Source organism: Siniperca chuatsi, linkage group LG19 (assembly GCF_020085105.1).
Source record: "Siniperca chuatsi isolate FFG_IHB_CAS linkage group LG19, ASM2008510v1, whole genome shotgun sequence".
NCBI classification, from domain to species: Eukaryota; Metazoa; Chordata; class Actinopteri; order Centrarchiformes; family Sinipercidae; genus Siniperca; species Siniperca chuatsi.
In genome coordinates this window covers 24954598-24974892 of record NC_058060.1, presented here as the reverse complement: position 1 = coordinate 24974892, position 20295 = coordinate 24954598, and the positions used below count along the sequence as shown (strand labels likewise).

The 20295-nt window shown below is 45.1% G+C and overlaps 2 protein-coding genes across 11 annotated transcripts in view; both read left to right on the top strand.

Moving 5' to 3' along the window:
* The window catches only part of LOC122866462 (protein NLRC3-like), an 876731-nt gene that overhangs the window by 751124 nt on the left and 105312 nt on the right, over positions 1–20295 (top strand). The window lies entirely within an intron of this gene.
* rreb1a (ras responsive element binding protein 1a) overlaps positions 1–20295 on the top strand; it is a 79707-nt gene that overhangs the window by 5682 nt on the left and 53730 nt on the right. Inside the window, exon 1 of one of the 6 annotated variants that reach the window (XM_044176124.1) lies at positions 18584–19863. The exons of 4 other annotated variants lie outside the window; for them this stretch is intronic. In XM_044176124.1, the coding sequence (XP_044032059.1) occupies positions 19601–19863 (263 nt within the window). In that variant the 5' untranslated portion in view covers positions 18584–19600. Of the gene's footprint in view, positions 1–18583; positions 19864–20295 lie in introns of those variants that run through there. One more of the 6 variants, XM_044176123.1, reaches the window with a different exon arrangement.

Here is a 20295-nt window from a genome sequence, read left to right as displayed (position 1 = left end):
TCTGTAGCTCTGACGACTGATTGGACGTAAATCACCTCTGTCCCTTTGCACTTGTGTACTTTTATTTTTACACTAAATGGGAATAAGGGTCTAAAATTAAAATTAAGCAACTTTTTTTAAAATTTTAAATTATTTTATTGGCCTAAAAATTATTATTTTTGATAATTTTTAGATTATTATGTATTTACTTTAATTTCGATGTAATTGTTAAGCATAAAATGATGTAAGAAAACAAAATATAGCCTATATAATATCAAATATATAATACATAAAAAACTTAGGAGGAAATACTGGCAGCTATTTAACACGTTTTTGACCATTTTGTTGAAATAACTATTTACTGCTGTTTATTGTTGTTGTTGTTTATTGTTGTTGTTGTTTATTGTTGTTGTTTATTGTTTACAAAGTTCAGTTGAATGTCTTTTCCATAAAATAAGACCAATGCGACAGAAGAGAGCACGCCATCTGAGCGTCACAGCCATCGTTACTACTGGTATTTGTGTAATTAATACCAGCAACACTAATGTCTGTGATAATTACAGTGTGTGTGTGTGTGTCTCTGTGTGTCTCTGTGTGTGTGTGTGTGTGTGTGTGTGAACAGTATTAATGGGGAGTTTCAGTGGGACGTTTGTGTCCACAGGGACTGAAGTGAAGCAGCTAATTAAAAGCTCCCTCTGAGACTGTTGTTGTCTCCACATTAACCTCCATTTAACACACACACACACACACCACACACACACACACACTCACACGACTCTCTATTGATCCCTCTGTTTCAGTCACATGACGACTCCTAATAGTCGAGTAGTTAACAGACGACTTCAAACGGACCTGACGACCTTCTCTTCTTTCTTTCTGTCCTGCTGGAAGAAGTTTGAAGTTAAATTTAAAGTGGAAGATGGCCGCACGGCGTCCGTCTGCGCGTGTTTTTAAGTTTTTATTACCTCTGCTGGAGATTATTTTATTATTATCTGGGGTTGTTTTTTTTATTTATTCTTTTATCTGTTTGTCTGAGTTTAGTTTTGTCTCCAGCTTTTTATGCTGCCGCCTTGATCGGGTCCCTCGTGCAACCTCAGTGGGACTCAACTGGTTAAATTAATTAATTAATTAATTAATGAGCGAGAGAACCACGGATCGGGAAAACCTCCTCTTCCCTTTCTGGCCCGATCTTTATTCCTCCTGTGTTAAATCTCAGGATGCCAACGAGCCTCGTCCGCCCGCCAGCTAACGGCTGTTCTCATTCATCTGCTGATTAGAAAGGAAATCGTTCAGTTACAAACTGTGAGAAAGTGGTGAAAAACACCGTTACAGTCCCCAAAAGCCCGAGTTGACACATGCAGCTTTTCTTTGTTTGACCAACAGTCCTGAACCCAAAGAAAGGGCCGCAATTAACAAGTATTTTAATCGTCGGGTTAATCTGCAGATTATTTTCTAGATTCACTGTGTCAGAAAATAGTGAAGAAATGCATGTTTTGTCCGAGCAACGGTCCAAAAACCAGATTTATTCAGTTTACAATGAAATGAGGCGACGAAGAGCAGCAGAGATCCACGTCCGACAGCCAGCAGTGGAGTTTCTCTGCTCACTGAGAAAGAAGAAACCCATTCATCAGAAAGAAGAGTTTCATTTTCTTTGATGTGAGCTCTCAGGATGCTAACAAGCCTTTTCTTCTCGGTCTCCTTAGCATCATGTGACTTCCACCTACTTAAATGTCATTGATGCTGCAGTCGTGTGAATGTTCACACCAGGAAACGTGCAGAGTAGATGATGGTGGTGGTGGTGGTGGTGAGAGCACCAAAGGTACATGTGGATGTTTACTGTTGTCGGCAGAAAGCAGCTCGTCGCTCTTGTGCTTCTCGCTTTCTTGTCGTGGTCTCGTGTGCCCGTCAGAGCCAATCAGAGTCCACTCTGGATGAGCAGATGCAACACAGAGCTACGCGTCTGCACCGACGGCCTGCCGACGCCACCGGCTCCGCAGAGGGCTCGATGTGACTACCTCTCTCTCTGAACCCGGCCTCTATTTATAGCCACGCCTTTTTTAGATAAGATTATGTTCCTTCCCCCGACCGACAGGAGGAGGAGGAGGAGGAGGAGGAGGAGGAGGAGGAGACGGGGTGAATGTTGACTCCAGAAACACAAACCAACTCTGTGTAGTTCGAATAAGAGGCGTCCCTTTGAGTCGAACGTGTCAAACACAAACGCGTTTGTTAGATGAGTCCGCTGTTCTTCGTACGTCCAGCAGCGCTCTCAAAATTGGCGTTCGATTATTCGTTTATGATTCATTCGGATGTTACCGTCGTGGTGAACGAGAGAGACGAAAACAACGTGTTGCCTTCGTACCTTTTTGAAGCGGCCATAAAGTCCGAATGTGTGTTTGTTTATAGTCCTTTAGTCCGTACGGCTCCGCCGATTCATAAAAACGAATCCGAGTTGAAGTAACTACAGTAACCTCCGGCTCTCGTCCCGTCAGGTGGGCCGCCGCTGACGGTGTTTCCGAACGGGACTCTGCGGCCGGGTCGTGAGCTCTCTGCCGTCATTACGGCGGCTGTTTAAACTATTCGCTCGTTTCAGCTTGACCGACATTTCGTTATCGATCGACGAAAGCGACGCTGTGTGACTCCTGTCCGTCATGCGGCGCATTCAGTGCGAATATTAACTTTCACAATCAAACGGCAGATTTTTCTATTCATATAATCGAACTTAGAATATTCGTTGACGTCCAGCGTACAATCGGTGGGACGACCTCATAGTCTCAAGTACTGAAGGTGTAGACGTTTTGTTCCTTTTTCAGAAAAAGTATTGTCTGTCGGCAGGAAATCAATCGCCCGACCCAAAGCAGCCATTTTGACATTAATAACTTGCGTCGTGCTTAAAACGTGACTTCATTAATCCTCCGTTGTGGAGATTTGCTGCTTTTCTTTGTCTGATGTGACGGTAAACTGAGGATCTTTGGGATTTGGACTGTTGGTCGGACCACAGCAGACAGCTGAAGACGTCATCTTGGCATTTCATTAAATGGCTAATCAATCAATCAATCAATAAATCAATCAGTCAGTCAAGAAGACAAGCTGCGTTTGAGTCGATAATGGAAATAATTGTTAGTTGCAGCCATGAAACACACTCGTGTGACAAAAGTAAAGAAACTAAAAGTTCTCAGGCGGATGGAGGAGCAAAGGAACGTTGAAAGCCTTTGTCATGCCGGGCGTACTGATGCAGTCATCGGGTGGAGACACTCGAGTGGGCGGAAAACGTCTGTGACTGTGTGGATGCAGACGGAGAGGTGTGGAGGAGGAGGAGGGAGGAGGGTGGGGGAGGGGTGGGAGTCGAACTGTTACACCTCCCGCTGGACCAAATGGCCGGAGGAACAGCGCGAGGACGGTTCGATGTGTGAATTCGGCCGTTTTTTTGTTCTCTGCTTTAGAGCGAAACTCTTCCTGAGGTCACAATATTGATGACATTGATAAAGCGAGGGAGGAAGAAAGGATAGCAGTCCGAAGTTTATCGAACCGACATCTCATCGCAGAGCGGTGCGGCCGCGGAGTCGGCTGGGGTTTGCTCCAAACCGCGACTCGCTCTGTTAAATTTGATTCATAAATGAGCCTTTTTTTGTTGTCAAATGTCTAAGCTCAAATCCAGATACCCATTTTTAACCTTTTAAGACTTTTGTGTTGTTAAATTGCCTGAGGAGCATGAGAAACAGCTGGAAAACAGCCTCAAACTACAGTCGGCGTGTATCTTGCCTAATTAGACATCTGAGGCCGACTACACCTCTTACTGAAATGACTTTAGTTTAGTCTCTGCAGGCTCAGTTCCAGTTTAGCGGTGATCACTGAGATGGGGAGTCTTTTATTTTTAAATTGGTGAGTTTACAGGAAACAGTGTGCAGACTTCAGTGAGTCAGTGCGTTGGATGCTCGCTGTGGCTGAAGGTGTGTGGGTGAGTCATTAGAGCTCCTGGATGTGATGTAGCGCTCAGCGCAGGAGCCGTCGTGTCGGAGCGGGCGTTGCTCTTTTGAAAGGAACATTTCTTTTTTAATGGCACACGGCGCAGAGGTCGGAGGACCGGGCTCGACGCGTGCAGCTTGTGATAAATTAGTTCAGGTCAGAGGAACTCGCTGCAACAGGCGAAGAGGCTTCGGGGTTTATTTATTTTCTGCACATGAACTTTAAGGAAATTCAGTTTCTGTTCTTGTTTTTTGTCTCATTAACAAAAGAACTATAAATAAGAACAAAGATGGAGGCAACGCATCCAAAACTGAGGCGTTTGCTTGCTCCAGCTGTGCGGATGAAACGTGCTTTCCGGTATTTTCTCCTCCGTTTCGGATATTGTTCCTGTTCTTTTTCGGAAACTGGTGCTCAGAACACCTGAAGCTGCGGCTAATGATCGTCTTCATTATCGATTAATCTGCCGATTTTAGTCGATGAAACGTCAAAACACTGACAAACGTCGGCACGCTAGCTGCGAGACTGAAACATCTCTATGGATCGGGATGAAATGCGGTTCATCGTTCCCCTCGGGATGAGCTGCAACACCTTTTGGCGATCCTCTGACTTTCCGTCTAGCGCCACCGCGAGGTGAAACCGTTAATGCGTCCGACGCTTTGGTTTAAAACTAATGACATTAGCAAATGTCATCATGCTAACACACGCTAGACTAAGAAGGTGAACATGGTACGTGCTTAGCGTCAGCATATTAGCATTGTCGTGGCGAGCATGTTAGCAGCTTCCCACGCTGCCACGCTAACCCGTCTGATTCATACGACACCCCGCGGCCGCGCGATGTATTGGGACCTGTTGGCGTTTGTTTACGGCCGATCCCAATAAATCTCCGCTTCCTAGTGAACTAACAGCTCGGTGTGACTTCTGACGAGCAGTAACGTCCGATAACCAATAAACCGATCGATCCCACTGTGAGAGCTCCAAAGCTGGACGCCGAGTCCTCGCGGAGAGAGACAGAGGAGGACGAGTGTAATCTGAGACGTGGGATGAATAGCGCTAAAGTAGGACACACACAAACACACAGTTTGGCGATGGCCTCCTCCCATGTCAGCGCGTTTCTGCCACAAACGCACTCTCTCCGAGCCCACCGGGGCTGCCTTGCGGTCTGCTTGCTGGGTTTAAATTTAGACGAGAGGCAGCTCAGTTAAACTGGCACACACACACACACACACACACACACACACACACACACACACACTCAGACCACCGTCTTTATATAGCAGTGGATACGCTATAGTTAGAGCGAGTAAACATTGCACTCTTCTGTGTTCACATCAGCTGGTTCGCATGAAGAAGACTGTTTGTTTGTTGACATCAGGCTTTTAATAGTTAATATCATAGCTCAAACTATTAGTCACTTAACTGAGAAAATAGTGAATCAATAATAAAAAATAATCTTTAGTTGCAGCCCTGGTCTGTTATGATGGAGACAAACTGAAGCTAATCTGCACATTATGTGTATTTTTGTAGTTTTTAAAAACAGTCATTTTCTAAAGGAAGTCTTGTATTGAAGGCAGAAAAGTGTCGCTCCCGCTGAATTTAAAGTTTCAGTGAATAGTTCTAGTGTCTCACGATGCTCCTGAGAGTTAAATGTGAGAGGAAATTGTTAATATTTGTCGTTTTATGGCCTGAAAATGGTGAACTGTAGAGACGTTGAATATAATCTCTGTGTGATTTAGGGCTTAACAGCCAGGCTCAGTAGACACTTTACTGTGTTTCAGTTGTAGCTCTTCCCCGGCCTTGACCCGATGAGTTTGTTACAGACGTACATTTACACAACTCTGCTTGTTTGGAGCCGATAAGCTCGCCGCACTTCTGTGTTGAAATGTTCAGTTTTGATCCCGTCTGTTTGTGTGTTTGTTACAGAAAGTCCGAATATCATGTCAGAAGCTCATTTTTGGGACGTTTACTACAAACAAGTTATATTTCTTTATAAAAGACGCACGTTTTACACAGATGACTCGACGTTTTTCTACCCTGAAACTTTTTTCCTCTGGTGTTCAGCATCTTTTAGCACCAGGATGAAGCTCTTCCCTCTTCACGCTGACTGGCTTTTTCCTCCACAAATATCGACCGTGGTGGTGTTGTTGTTTTTTTCTGAGTTGTTGAAATTTTCCTGGAAGCTCAGCAGCAGAGGATGAACAACATCTCTGACACTTACGTAACTCTGTCTCTGTGATAATAAAGGCTTCACATGGACCAGCGACACACAGGGCGAGAGAGAGAGAGAGAGAGAAGCTATTGTTTCTCCACTTCCTCCATCTCCTCCTCCGCTCTCCTGATGAGAGGCTGCTTCACTTCCTGTTAACCCTCCTCCTCTCCTTTCTACTCTTCCTCCTTCTCTCTTAGCAGACATTCAGGGAAAATACGCTTTCTGGCAGAGAGTTAGATGAGAGGATCGATAATACGAAGCTACAGCCAGCAAGGTTAGCTTAGCATAAAGACTGGAAACGGGGGGAAACAGCTAGCCTGGCTCTTGGACAGATGAAACAAACAGGATATATAAAGTGCTAAACAGTGATCTTTAGAGGTGCTGGGAGGTGGGGTTTGTCACATTTGGGGCGGAGGGGAGACTCTCAGCAGACCTGCGAGGCAAGGGTCACTCGACCGGCAGGAGTACCCGAGCTAGCGCTATCGCTAGCGAGCTAATCTGCTAGCATATTTACTGCTGGCTGACAACTAACGATAAGCGTTTGCGTGAATATTTTATAACGGATATGATGTCATATTTCGGAGGGAAGTTTGTTTCTCTCAAAACTAGTTCTGCGGTTATGAGGAGCTTTGTTTTTCTGGATGTTTACTCGCGGACATCAGATGTGATGGAAGTGTAAGTCACACTGAATCTAAAACTATATATATATCTATCATGTCCGTGTGTTCACATTTGACTGGATTCTGAGCAGAGAGTGTGGTATTTGATGCAAATTGCTGCGCCTCGCAGTCAGAAAACCCTCTGCGCTAAGCTAAGCTAAGCTAAGCTAGCGGCTGCTAGCTCGTCGTCTCATCTAACTCCATGTTCCCCCAAAATGTGGCACTGTTCCTTTAAATCCGACCAGCAGCAGGTTTGTGTTAAACACACAAAATCATAAACGAACTCCGAGATAAGCTTCTGGTAGCATCCTCCTCGTCCTCCTCCTCCCGCCTTTTATCTCCTCAGCTCCTCCCCGTCCGAGATGCCCTCTGTGCCCCCTCCCCTCCCCTCCTCCTCTTCCTCCCCCTCCCCTCCTCCTCCTCCTCCTCCTCCCTCCATCCGTTGTGACATTCTTTCACAGCCGAGCCACTCTGGACTTTGGACTCGCAGTAAATACGGCTTTATTTGCTGCAGGCTGCGAACAGGGTGAAGGTGGCCCTGAGAGAGTGTGTGTGTGTGTGTGTGTGTGTGTGTCAGCCATCACACACACACACACACACACACACACACACACACACACACACACACACACACACACCCATGCAGTGGTAGTTAGCTCCACAAGCTGCTTATCAGCAAGACAGTCTCACCACACCCACACACACACACACACACACACACACACACTTAGAGCTACTGGCATCCAATACAACAGGTCTGGCCTACAAATGACTCCTTCAGTGCTCCACCCCTCCTCCATCGCGTTGCTCGTCCGTCCATCAGCTCCAACACACCATCGCAGTTTGATGCGGCGGCTTTGAGGAGTTGACTTGAAGCAGGAAAAACGGACGAAGCGGCTCCGGTTTTTGTAATCTTTTTGTCGCATCTCCACCCTGATTACACGCACGCTAACCCATAAAGCTGCAGAGTCCGCGTGCAGCTACGACTTCCTGCAGTTTTATCAAAATAAAGCGCAAACAAACGCATCAGAAGTCACAAAAAGTTTGCTAAACTTTATTTGTGTAGTTGTCCTGTTTCCTGACGCGGTGTTTTACTCGACAAAACACTTTCACCTCATGTTTTTAAAGTCTGAGCTCTGCAAACTGCTGCTGCACAAACATAAGTCAGGAGAAATGCTGAGTGAGTAAGGCCCGCCTGATCGCTTGTTGTGGAGCTTTCAACTGTATCACACGGCCTTCTTCAGAAGACGAAGCTTGTTAAAAACCAAATTTTAGAAAATTAGTAAGTACTTTCGGAAAAGTTCAGAATCGGCAATCAGTCAAAACGTTTAAAAAAAAAAAAAAGTTGTTGACAAGAAAGTCTCCACTCAAGGTTAACTTTCTCGCTTGTTCAGGAGCTTTTGACCGTATTACATGGTCTTCGTCGTCAGAAGCTACTTAATAAAGACGTTTGGTTAGTTTAAAAAAATGTCGTGGAAAAATTTTCAGAAATAAGTTAGTCCAAAAGTTTTTAAAAAGAGTCGTTAAAGAAGGTCCACTTACTTGCTTGTTCTGGAGCTTTTGACTGTATCACATGGTCCTGTAAAGTTTGCCATTTAAAAAATTAATTTAATGTTAAAAAGTTCCTTCTGTAATAATACAAAAACTGTTGTTGTGGAAGACAGAAATCAGTAGTGTGGGGGGGGGACAAAAAAATCTATCCTGAACTTCAAAAGCTTCTTTGTTTTGCAGAAAAAGTTGTTAGAAAATAAAAGTTTGATCTGGATTAAAGTTTTTCTTCAATCCCAGATGTGACCGTTACCTTCACTCATCACATACATTTTAATCTGTTTAAAGCCACAAAGAGTTAGTCACTGGCTTTATTTCTGTTGGTGCAGTAGAGTGTGTTTTGTTGTTCGTCAGGTGTTGGAAGCAGTTTGGTCTCAGGTGTTGTGGATCAGCAGGTCCTTGTGTCAGACCCCACACACTCTGTGTGGAACCTTCCTGCTCCCCTCCAGCGACAGCAGAGTGGTACGCCCCGCCCTCGTTAAGCGTGATGGAGGCTGCGAGTGCAACAAAGTCTCCGACTCGGCCTCTTGCTCGCTCGCCCTCCTCCCCCGCTCGCCTTTCTTGCTGACTAAACAGATTTGTCCGCTGGCTGCTGCCCTGCTGCCGGGGGGGGGGCATGCAAATAACAGTGTGCTTTATGGCAGTTAAGTCAAAGGTAGATTGAATTTTAACCGCAATCACAACCCCGGTCACTTCAGTGTGTGTGCGTGTGTGTGTGTGTGTGTGTGTGTGTGTGTGTGTGTGTGTGTGCGTGTGTGTTGGTGGTTAAAAAAAAGTCCGTTTCCTTGTTTTTGTTGTTTTTAAACATGTCAGGTCTGCGCGTCTCATTTCTGATCATATCTAGACGCCTTTTGATTATTTTCTCTTTTGGTAGCGCTGAAACGATTAGTCCATCAGTCGATCAGCAGAAAATTAATTAGCACCAGTTTTGATAATCGATTGATTATTTGTATACCTTCAGCCGAAATCCGTTATTCCATGATGATAAACTGGATTTGGGTTTCAGACTGTTGAGACGAAACAAACTGAATATGTGAACTTGGGCTCGGGGTGATTGTGATATTTCTCACGATTAACGATTAACAACAGCCCTGCAATTAATTCAGATAATGTTCTACAGATTAATAAATAATGGTTCGTTTTGTCCGGCCGCTTGTTGAATAGTGACCGGCACGAGTCTGAGCGCCGCACGCTACAGCGAAGGCAACGTTTTGTTTTTCTGAATTTAGAATTCAGAAAACTTTTTTTTTTTTTTTTCCACTTTTTGTCTGTTTTTGCTGTGTTGTTGCCGGTACAGATGGTCCCGGGAATCGAACCAGTGACACTGCGGCCACGTGCAGTGTCGGTGTTTTTAAAGGGCCAGTCCACACATCGAACACAGCCTGTGAATACAGCTGTTTTAATGCTTCCTGAGTCTCCGGAGGAGCTTCGTCAGGTCTAAGAAAGTAACCCTGATGATGTCATCGTGATGTCATCAGGGGTATCTCAGCTTGGTCTCTTGGAGACATTTATAACAGAAAGTGTGTGTGTGTGTGTGTGTTACAAACTGGACTCATGGAGTTCGAAGAACGTGGGTGCTTACCATGCAGGGGGCGAGTCTAACAAAAGGCCCAGGTGCATTGTGGGAAGTGTAGTATCCAGAGTTCTTGGAGTTTGACCCGTACGGGACTTTTAGTGCAACAGCTTTATGGAAGTGCAATACTAAATCTCTGTAGTACCCCTTTTTAATTTAATTGTCTTTTTGTAGGCAAAAAATCAGCTGTTAAAAACGCTTTTATTAAGGAAAAACGTCCAGTTAGTGTTAAAAAAAATGTTAATGATCAACCAGTTATTAACAGTTTCCAGATCAGGCTGACAGGTGTAAACAGTGCAGCTACCTCTGTTCTGGTTAAAGAGGCTTGTGATGTCAGGGAGGAGGGAGCCGCCTGATTGGCTGGCTTTAATAGCTTTTTAGCATCCCGGGGTTAGAGACGGATGATGCTGAACCCCGCTGCAACCCGGCAGCCATTTTGAGACGAGCAGAGGAGAACAGCTGGACTCAGACCGATTAGGTTAGCTTTGAGGCTAACATGCTAATCTGAAGTATGTTTGAACATTAAAGTTTTAGACACTTTTTCGAGTTACTGAACATAAATTAGACAGTTGGGATGTCATGTAAATACTTTTTGGGGGATTATTGGAGTTGGATTAGTTTACCGGATTATCTGACATGTTAGCATCTTTGTTAGCATCTATGTTAAGTAGCATCTTCCGGTTCCTTTAAAAACCTGCACATCCATCAAGCAGATTATGGATATAAAAACACCAATTTTATGTATTTTATGTAGGTTTTGTGTGATTTGTTGGAACATTTTTTAAGTATTTGGTTGCTTAGAGTAATTTGAATTGTGTGAAAATGCGGTTTCCGTCGTTGAATAGCTAATTTGATGCGGTAGTTCAGTGGTTAAGTAGCCTGACGGAGCAGCAGCATGTGAATGAACAGACCCAGCCTGCATAATCCCCATTAATCTGACTGTTAGCAAGGCTGTAATCTGACACACACACACACACACACACACACACACACACAGAGGTGACGGGTGATCAGAGCAGCCATGAACACAGATTAACACGGTAATGAGAGCACACACACACACACTCGCACATATAACACATGCAAGTAGACAGAAATGCATGCATGAAATTTAACACACACACACACACACTACCCCTCCCACCTCCGAACAGGTACCATTGTTTGTTCTGCAAACTCAGGACACACCTTGTTACCATGGCAACCGCAGCGGCAACATGCCCCCAGACTTTTATGGTCTTTTCCTACTTCTTCTTCTTCTTCTTCTTCTTCCACACACACATACGAGCTCACGTCCAAGTTTACCTGAGCATCCGTGTGTGTGTGTGTGTGTGTGTGTGATGGGGGAGGGGAGAAGGATTACAGGATGGACTGGTTTGAGGAGGAGTGGAGGGGGATGGAAGGAGATGAGTTTAGAGGAGTGATGTTACTTCTCCTCTCCTTGTCTCCTCTCCTTGTCTCCTCTTTGTTTCCTCTTGTCTCCTGTCCTCTCCTTGTCTCCTCTCCTTGTCTCCTGTCCTCTCCTTGTCTCCTCTCCTCTCTCCTGTCCTCTCCTTGTCTCCTCTCCTTGTCTCCTGTCCTCTCCTTGTCTCCTGTCCTCTCCTTGTCTCCTGTCCTCTCCTTGTCTCCTCTCCTTGTGTCCTCTCCTTGTTTCCTCTTGTCTCCTGTCCTCTCCTTGTCTCCTCTCCTTGTCTCCTCTCCTGTCCTCTCCTTGTCTCCTCTCCTTGTGTCCTCTCCTTGTCTCCTCTCCTCTCCTTGTCTCCTCTCCTTGAGACTAAGTCCACATGAAACTAAAGTGATTCACAAACAAAAAAAGATTTCATCACTTATTATAAATTAAATTAATCTGAATAATTATTATATTAAACTAAATCAGGAACGATCTGATCAAAGAATAAATAAACTTTCATATTATTATTATTATTATTATTATTATTATTATTAAATATTCTAAAGCTTTCAGTACTTGACAGTTTGATATTTTGGTGAGAATGGAAACAGTGTTGGTGCTCGGCCCTGAACAGCAGAGATAATAGTTAATAACGTGATGCCGTTTCTGCGGCGTGAAGCGCTCACACGTTACATTATTGCTCCCGTGACCTCGGGAGAGTCGTTCAGTCGCAGTAACTCTGTAGTGTCGCCTTTTGTGTCCCGCTTTCTGCGCAGGACGGCGTTAACTTGAAACTGCTGATCTTATTTCAAGAAGAACGCCGTCCTCTCCTTCGCTCTGTCGGCTCCCTCCTCCTCATCACGCTCTCTTTATCCTTCTCTCTCTCCGCTCTTTATTTTGCTTTCTGTTTCCCATCAGCCCTCTCTTCTTCTTTTGCGTCATAGTGACAGGATAACGGTGACACCGTCAGGCTGACCTTTGACCTGTTGTACTCAACTTTTAATACTATTATTATTAATACTGCTGCTGCTGTTTAATTATTAAGCTTTTTGCTTCTAAAAATCGTAAGAAATTTGGTAACAATGACGAGGAAAGACGGTCTTTTATTTTGAGAACATTTAGATGCTTTTATTTTGAAGTCACAGTGTGTGTGTGTGTGTGTGTGTGTGTGTGTGTGTGTGTGTGTGTGTGTGTGTCTCCCAGACATGTTGTTGACTAATTATCATTCTCATTGTATTGAGCGTTAGTGATGACACACACAAGGTTGGTACACCACTGTTGGATTTAAGGGATTACACTTGCACACACACAAACACACACACACACACGTCACACACACACACACTTCTGTTGCATGTAAAGATGCAGTTTTTAGATGACAGGGTGTGTGTGTGCGTCTGGTCACACACACACACACACACACACACGACAGCATCATCATGATGACACACACACACCCTCGTCTGTTTTGTCATCGGAGACGAGATGCTGTGAAACTTCCTGTCTCCTTCCTTCTTACCAATCCACACACAACGTTATCACACGCACCCTCCTGTTGAACCTTTATTGACAAACGTGCTGCGAACAGCCTCAGTCTCGGGGGGCAGATCATTAATATTAATGCGTGTCACAGCCCGTCGTACGTCGAGCTTCTCAGACGAGTGCTTGACGTCATTAATAAACCCGATAAATGCACAACATGAGAATAAGAACATGGCGATCGATATAAATATTTATACAGTAAAGGTATCTCACATTTAAAGGGTCGTTCCACCAATTTTCCACATACAGATCAGTTAATTCGTCATTGGTTAGCCGGTAAAAACCTCCGGAGGAGAAAATAACCCTGGTGATGTCACGGTGATGTCATCGGGGTTATCTCAGGTTGAGCTTCGGAGACACAAACGTACACGCAGGTGTGGAGTTTCAAAGACGTGGCTGTTTACCAGGAGGGGAGGGGCGGGATGAAAGGATCCTGTTGAGTTGCATCATGGGAAATGTAGTGTGCAGTGTTTTTGGACTTTTACCCATAATGCCATACTACGTCTCGTACGTCTACTTTGTAAGTATGATGCTAAATAACTGGAATACGCTTTTAAGACCTTTTTATTTAGACATTTTACTATTTTACATTACAGATTTTTTACATTTTAAATTTACATTTGACTCAGAAATAAACTGCAGCTTTTGTCAAAAAACGAAATGGAAGTAAAGCTAGCCTACTGAAGCTACGGAGCAGGACACATCTGTTATCCTCAAACATTTCTCCATCCCGACACTATCTGTTCCATTATCCATCAGTTAATTATATAAAAAAACAACTGTTTGGTCTAGAAAATGTCAGAAAATGGTGAAAAATGGCGACCACAAGTTGACGAATTCAGACCCAACAGTCAAAAAAGCCAAAAATATTCACTTTACAATGATATAAAACAAAAAAAAGCACATTTCAGAAGCTGGAAGAAGCAAATATTTGGGACTTTTGCTTGAATAATCTAAGATTTTTGGCAATCGATGGGCTAATTGCGTCGAGCAGCACGTCCACTAAATTTGTCCTACGTTGCACACTGTAGGAAGTGTTTGTGAGTCGGGCGGGAGACAGGAAGTGTTTTTTATTTTGTATAAAACCCAGCGTTTGTGTGGAGGTTGAGAGAGTCTCTGTCCTCAGTCTGCAGACATGTTGTCTCTTCACCGCTACGTCTTCGTCTGCATCCATTCATCTGCCAGCCGACCAAACGACTGCTCTGTCTTTATTTTATTTCCTTTTCGTTCGGTTTTCTTTCTTTCTTTGTCTTTCTTTCTCACTCCCTTATGCTTTCTCTTTTCTCATCGGTAAAACAGAATTTAAGGAATCAAGGCATCTTTGATTAATCTGCAGACTATTTGATCGATTAATCGTTTTGTCTCTAAAATGTCAAAAACGAGTGAAAAATGCCTGTTGGCGTTTCCCACAGCCAAAGGTGACGTCTTCAGGTGTCTTGTTTCGTCCAAAATACAAAGATATTTAGTTTCCTCGCATGTACAACAAAGAAATGCGTCAAATACTCACAAATATTTTCCATTTTTGCTTTAAAAAATGACTAAAACGATGATTCTGTTATCAAAATAGTTGCAGATTGACTTTCTGTCGATCGAGTAATCGTTGCAGCTGTTAAAGGGATTCATTTAAAAACTAAACTGCAGTAACTGTTGGTGTGTGCGTTTTTAAACGGGGGATGTGTGTGTGTTTGGGGGGGATGGAGCTCAGAGGTGTGTGTGTGTGTGTGTGTTTGTCAAGGGTCTATAGGTGTGGGTGTGGTCTCAGGTGTGTGTATTGGGGGGTTTGCAGTAATAGGTGTGCCCACCAAACTCCATTCAGCTTTCAGCCGAAAATACAATAAACCCTCCCATGGGAAAGTGCTGTGGTGGGACACACACACCTATGCATAAACACACAAAGGTGTGTGTGTGTGTGTGTGTGTGTGTGTGTTGCCCCGGAGGCAGAGACACAAAGAGGCTCTGAGTCTTTTCACTCAACTGAAACCTGGTCCTCCTCAGCACCACGCCCTGCACACACACACACACAATACAACACACACACACACACACAATACAACACACACACACACACACACACACACACACACACACACTACAACACACACGCAGACGGGATGGAGACAGGTTTTTCTTTCACGGTTTCTCCTGTCGTTCGAGGCCGGTTTCACATCACTCCGCATCTTATTTCTGTCTATCATCTTAACGTTTCTTCGCCGTATCTCCGTTTCTGTCCTCCTCCTCCTCCTCCTCCTCCTCCTCGCCTCTCTTTTCCTTCTCCCCGTTTCCTTGTTTGCTTTCCTCTCATCACCAGAGCTCAGTTCAGCAGTATTTATTCCTCCTCCTCCTCCTTAAATCTAGCTGCAAGTACCAACATTGAGTCCAGAAGTTTCCTCCTCCTCCTCCTCCTCCTCCTCTCTGTCCTCTCCTCCCCTCTCCTTTTTTTCAACTTCTTTGTCTCCCTCTAAGGAGTCAAGTTAACTCCTGTCTTTGTCTCTTAATCTCCCCGCCTTCTCTTTATCCTCCTCCTCCTCCCTTTCTTTTCTCTTCTCCTTCCTCCCTCCATTAACTTTTTCTCCTCTTGCTTTCTCTCCTGCCCTCCTCCTCCTCCTCTTTCCTTTCCTCATCTTCCTCACCCCCTCGTCGTTCTCCTCCTTTTTTTCTTCGCCTCTTTCTCCTCCTCTTCATCCTCTTGTTCTACTCCTCTCCTCCTCCTCCTTTAGAGGCTTTATTCCACTCTTCCTCCTCCTCCTCCTCCTCACAGTGCAGTGTTCAGGAGGTGGTCTTTGATGGCTCTGCTCAGCTGGACTCTGGCCTCTTATGTAACTCTAACGTGGCGGGTCCGGTCAGTACAGATTAGACCTGAAACACTCTTCAAACAGGCACCCAGAGCAGGGAGTTCTGGGTAACGTAGTTCTGAGAAGAGCGGAGCTGCACCTCCAAAATCCCAACTACAGGTTGTTTGCATCTGTAGTTTTTTGTCTTTCTTCACTTTTCCTAAAAACACACGGACAGTCCCTTTAAGACCACTACAGTACAGCTGGTCTGTCCTTCCTCAGAAAGCAAGTAAGGCCGTGTCAGAGCTTTCAGTTTCCTCGCCATCGTCCTACAAAGCATCCAATCGGAGCTGTTTATTCATGCGACCTTTAGGAAGCTTCAAAAGGCTGCAATCAGCTGATTTTTTCACCTCTGGGGGGGGGGATGGGGGAGAGAGGGAGGTTGAAACAGAAGAATGCTCTGTCCCCTCGGAGCCCCACGCCGCTTCCTGCTTCCTCTCCAGACAGGAAGTGAAGGATACGACAGTGTTGTTTCAGCATCTCTGCGGCACAGATAAGCACCGACAGGCCTGGGGATGGAGGATAAAAGAGACGAGTGGTGCCTTAAGAGTTGGACTTTGTCAAAGTTTATCCCCCTGTGTGTGTGTGTGTGTGTGTGTGCGCTCAGTAACACATTAACTGCTTTATCTCGTGCAGCCCTTTGCTCTCGGTGTGTAAAAGATGCTGTAAAACACGCACGCCTAAAGCTTTCCTGGTCAGACGTGAAAAGTACCAGCGGACGCCATTTTGTCGCAGCGTCGCGGTTTGAACGCAGTCGGCGTGCGAGGCCTGGAAGGGGATTCAGACCCTCGAGCTCGGGCCGACGGTCGTTCCAGCAAAGCAGAGTCCCAGAAACTCAGCAGAAACACGGAGACGATCAAAGACCGGAAAGCAAACAGCCGCCAGCTGAAGCCGTGTTCCACAAACGTTTGAGTCAATAACTAAATTGTTTTTGTGAAGTGATCGATTTATCGTGGAGCCAATTTCAGATACTTTGTATACAAGTGGGTAGATTAGTAGTATAACACTGCATCGCATCATATAAGCTAATAATAATAATAATAATAATAATGTTTAAGTAACTTCAGCTGTCAAAGAAATAAAAAGTTCACTGAGGGAAAGGGATGGAAGGAGAGGAACTGGTCGAAACTGGAAAAAGTTGGTCTCCTGGGCAACAACAGCTGTTTAAATTGCTAACACACACACACACACACACACAGCTGTCCGGTGATGGGAGGGTTGCAGGCAGCGAGGGCTCTGATTGGCCGAACGTGTGGCCTTGTACTTTAGCCTGTATCAGAGAGAGAGAGAGAGACGACACAATGGAGGTAGAACGATAGAGCGGGAGATGAGGATGAGGAGGAAAAAGAGGAGGGTGAGGAATGGAGGGCTAGAGCATCAGCAGGAGAGAAGAGGAGGAGGAAGAGGAGGAGATGAAGGAGAGAGGGAGCATCTTTGGTGAGGCCTCAGCTGAACTGCATCATCTAATTACAACTGAGTGTGTGTGTGTGTGTGTGTGCGCACATGAAGGCTGTATTCTTCCGACACACAAAGACGGCCATTATAGTGAAAAGAGGGCGAGTTTCTCTCTCTTTCTGTCTGTTTGTCATCTTTTTTTAAAAAACATTCTTTCTGTCTGCCATCTCTCTCTCCTTCTCTCCGTCTTTTCTCTGCGCCCCTCTTCTCTCTACATTTGGCGTCAGCAAATCCCAAACCGACGACGTGTCGGCGCGTCTGTCGGTACCGCCCGACTTCCTGTCTCCGAGCCCGTTGGTTCCCGCTGAAGACGGGAATCTTGAGAAACACGTTTGAACAGTTTGTGGAGAATAACGGAGCTGTTCTGTCGCAGCACTTGTTAGCAGATTCGTTCGCCTTTTATGAGATTTTATACAGAAAAATGTAGAATATCGCAAAGAGTTGAAGAGGAACTGCTCTGATCTTCCGCCTCGGTGTGTTTCCAGGTGTGAAAAAAGTTGCGGATGTCCTCAAGTGATGTCACTTGAGTCGGCGTCGCTCGGGGCTGAAGAAGTTTGAAAATGAAATCTGTTTGGTGTGGAGTCGGAAAGAAGCGAGGGCTACGTTAGCCGCTGCTAGCATCACACACCCCGATCTGTCAGTGAACTGTCGGCACTCGTGTTGCACTGTGGGTAATGTAGGCGGCGGGTTTTGACGAGGAGGAAGAAGAAGAAGAAGAAGAAGGTGTGGAATGAAAGAGAGGATATCTCTGGTTCTGCTGCACCGATTTTTCTACTTTTTGTTTTAAACATTAAAGTTGTTCTTCTTCTCTTTCTCCATCCTTCAACCCCGTCTTTCTGAGTCTCTCTCCGTCCTCCGTCCTCCTCCTTTCTATCTCTCTCCATTCTTTAACGTCCTCTTTCGCTCCTTTCCTTCCTCTTCACTTCAGCTTCCTCTTCCTTTCGCGGTTAGCTCTCACACGATCAATCTCTCCGTCTGTCTGTCTCCACCTCCACCTCCACCTCCACCTCTCTCTGTATGTAAGTGTGTGTGTGTGTGTGTGTGATGAGATGAACAGCGATTCTCTCATTATTTATTGATACAAAAACACACCGTTAATGTTTGTTAGATTGTTATCATGTCATTGATTTAAAGTGAAAACACACTTCGGCAGTTTGGTGTGTGTGTGTGTGTGTGTGTGTGTGTGTGTGTGTGTGTGTGTGTGTGGCCCCGAGGCCTCGCTGCATGCTCATACACGCCAAAGCCAGTTTGAGCTCTGGACTTATTCAGCACACACACACAGAGTCATCCTGTATTTCAGGTGTTGAAAGAGCTGTGAGGGTTTACTCTGCGTACGGAGAGAGATGGAGGAGGAGGAGAGGGACAGGAGGAGGAGGAGGAGGACAGGAGGAGTCGCACCCAGCTTCTATTGTTGTTGTAACTGCAGCAGCAGCAGGACGAGGTTTTTCTCTCACTGTTCAAACGTAATCATTTAATTATTAACCGATGAAGTAAAGTTCTCAGATTATTGCGTCGTCTCGTCCATCTTTACAAACTCGGCGTGCAGGAAGTCTTCCTCCAAACCAGCAGAACTTTTTGTTTTTTTTCAAACACGAGTTCAGATCTCAGACCTCTCGGTGATGACGGGCTGCAGCTGATGATTACAGCCGTTACTGATTCATTCTTTAGTCCGTAAAGTAAGTCAGAAAGCAGCAAACACCAACGGGTCCCGTCCACCCGAGTCTCCACCTTCACATGATGTCGGCCCAGAACGTCATTATAGATTACTAAATTATTCACTTAGTCTATTAAAATGTGCAAATCATTGTGTGGCTGACCGTGATTACTCATCAACCCGGTTTTTCACCTCATAGCTTTATTTACACAGCAGATATCGAATACGTCATGTTTTTTATAGTTACTCAGGAGGAAAAGCAAAGGCTCCGCACCTCGTCGTAGTTCACATTTTCCACTCAGACGTCTGATTTTTACTTTTCTGTGTGTTTGTGACGGATAGCTCGTCGCATACTTCCACAACAGTTACAGTAGATAAAGACACACACACACACACACACACACACACACACACTCAGTAGCAGCAGTTGTAGTCAGTTGGTGTCGAACTGAAGCATCTCTGCAGAGAACACACACTCTCTGATAGACTGAAGGATAACAGCAGCCTGTTGAAGCAGAGGACACACTGTGTTATGGATGTGGCCAGCTGTGTGTGTGTGTGTGTGTGTTTCCCTCCCACTTCTTCTCTCCGACACACACCAGTATCTGTCAGCCTGCAAATATCTGGACGCTGCGTGTGTCTGAGTGTGTGTGTGTTTGCCTTACTTTACCCACACACACATTTACACACATGCACACACTCCCAATTGTGTTAGCAGATATGCAGGCGGTGTGTGTGCCAGCTGTTGTGTGTGTGTGTGTGTGTGGATTTATGGAGTATGTGAGCTGTGCAGAGGATGAATGTGTCGCTTGTTGAGCAGAAAGACAACTGCTGGAGGACGATGGATGGAGGGAGGAGGAGGAGAGGTTGACTCCTGCAGGGAGGGATGGAGCAGTGAAGCGATGGAGGGATTAGAAGAAAGAAAAACGGAGGAGGGTCGAAGCGTGTTTCTTTGTGAACAGGAGGAAAGTGGGAAAACTTTTTCTCTCTTTAAACGATCTCAGAGGCTCGGAGGAGGAGAAAAGAAAAGGAGGAGTGACTTCATATCCCATCATACACTTCGGTGCGTCCATTAAATAAAACTACAACTCCTGTTAGCACCAGTACTTCTGCCGCGTCTGTACTCCGACAAACATTACAGAGATCATTTCTAACGCGATTCTAACGTAAGCGATGGAGGACAAATGTCTTTTATTAATATGAGCCTTAAACACTCTCGAGTGACAAATCAACCGGGTATCTCGCAAAGTTATAATGCAGAATCCCCTCTTTTTGTCACTGCCCCCGCAGCTAAGCAGGGAATTTAATACCAAACATCAGACTCTGGAAGATAAACACTCGACGTGTCCGGCTCCGAACGAGGCCTGTGCATTTAGTCTCCCATCTCTTACTTTATAATCTTTCTAATGGCCGGTACGAACAGCAGACAAAACCTGTCTCAGTGTACATATGGGCACTGACTGTTGTTTTAAAACAGACTTGGCAAACTGTGAGC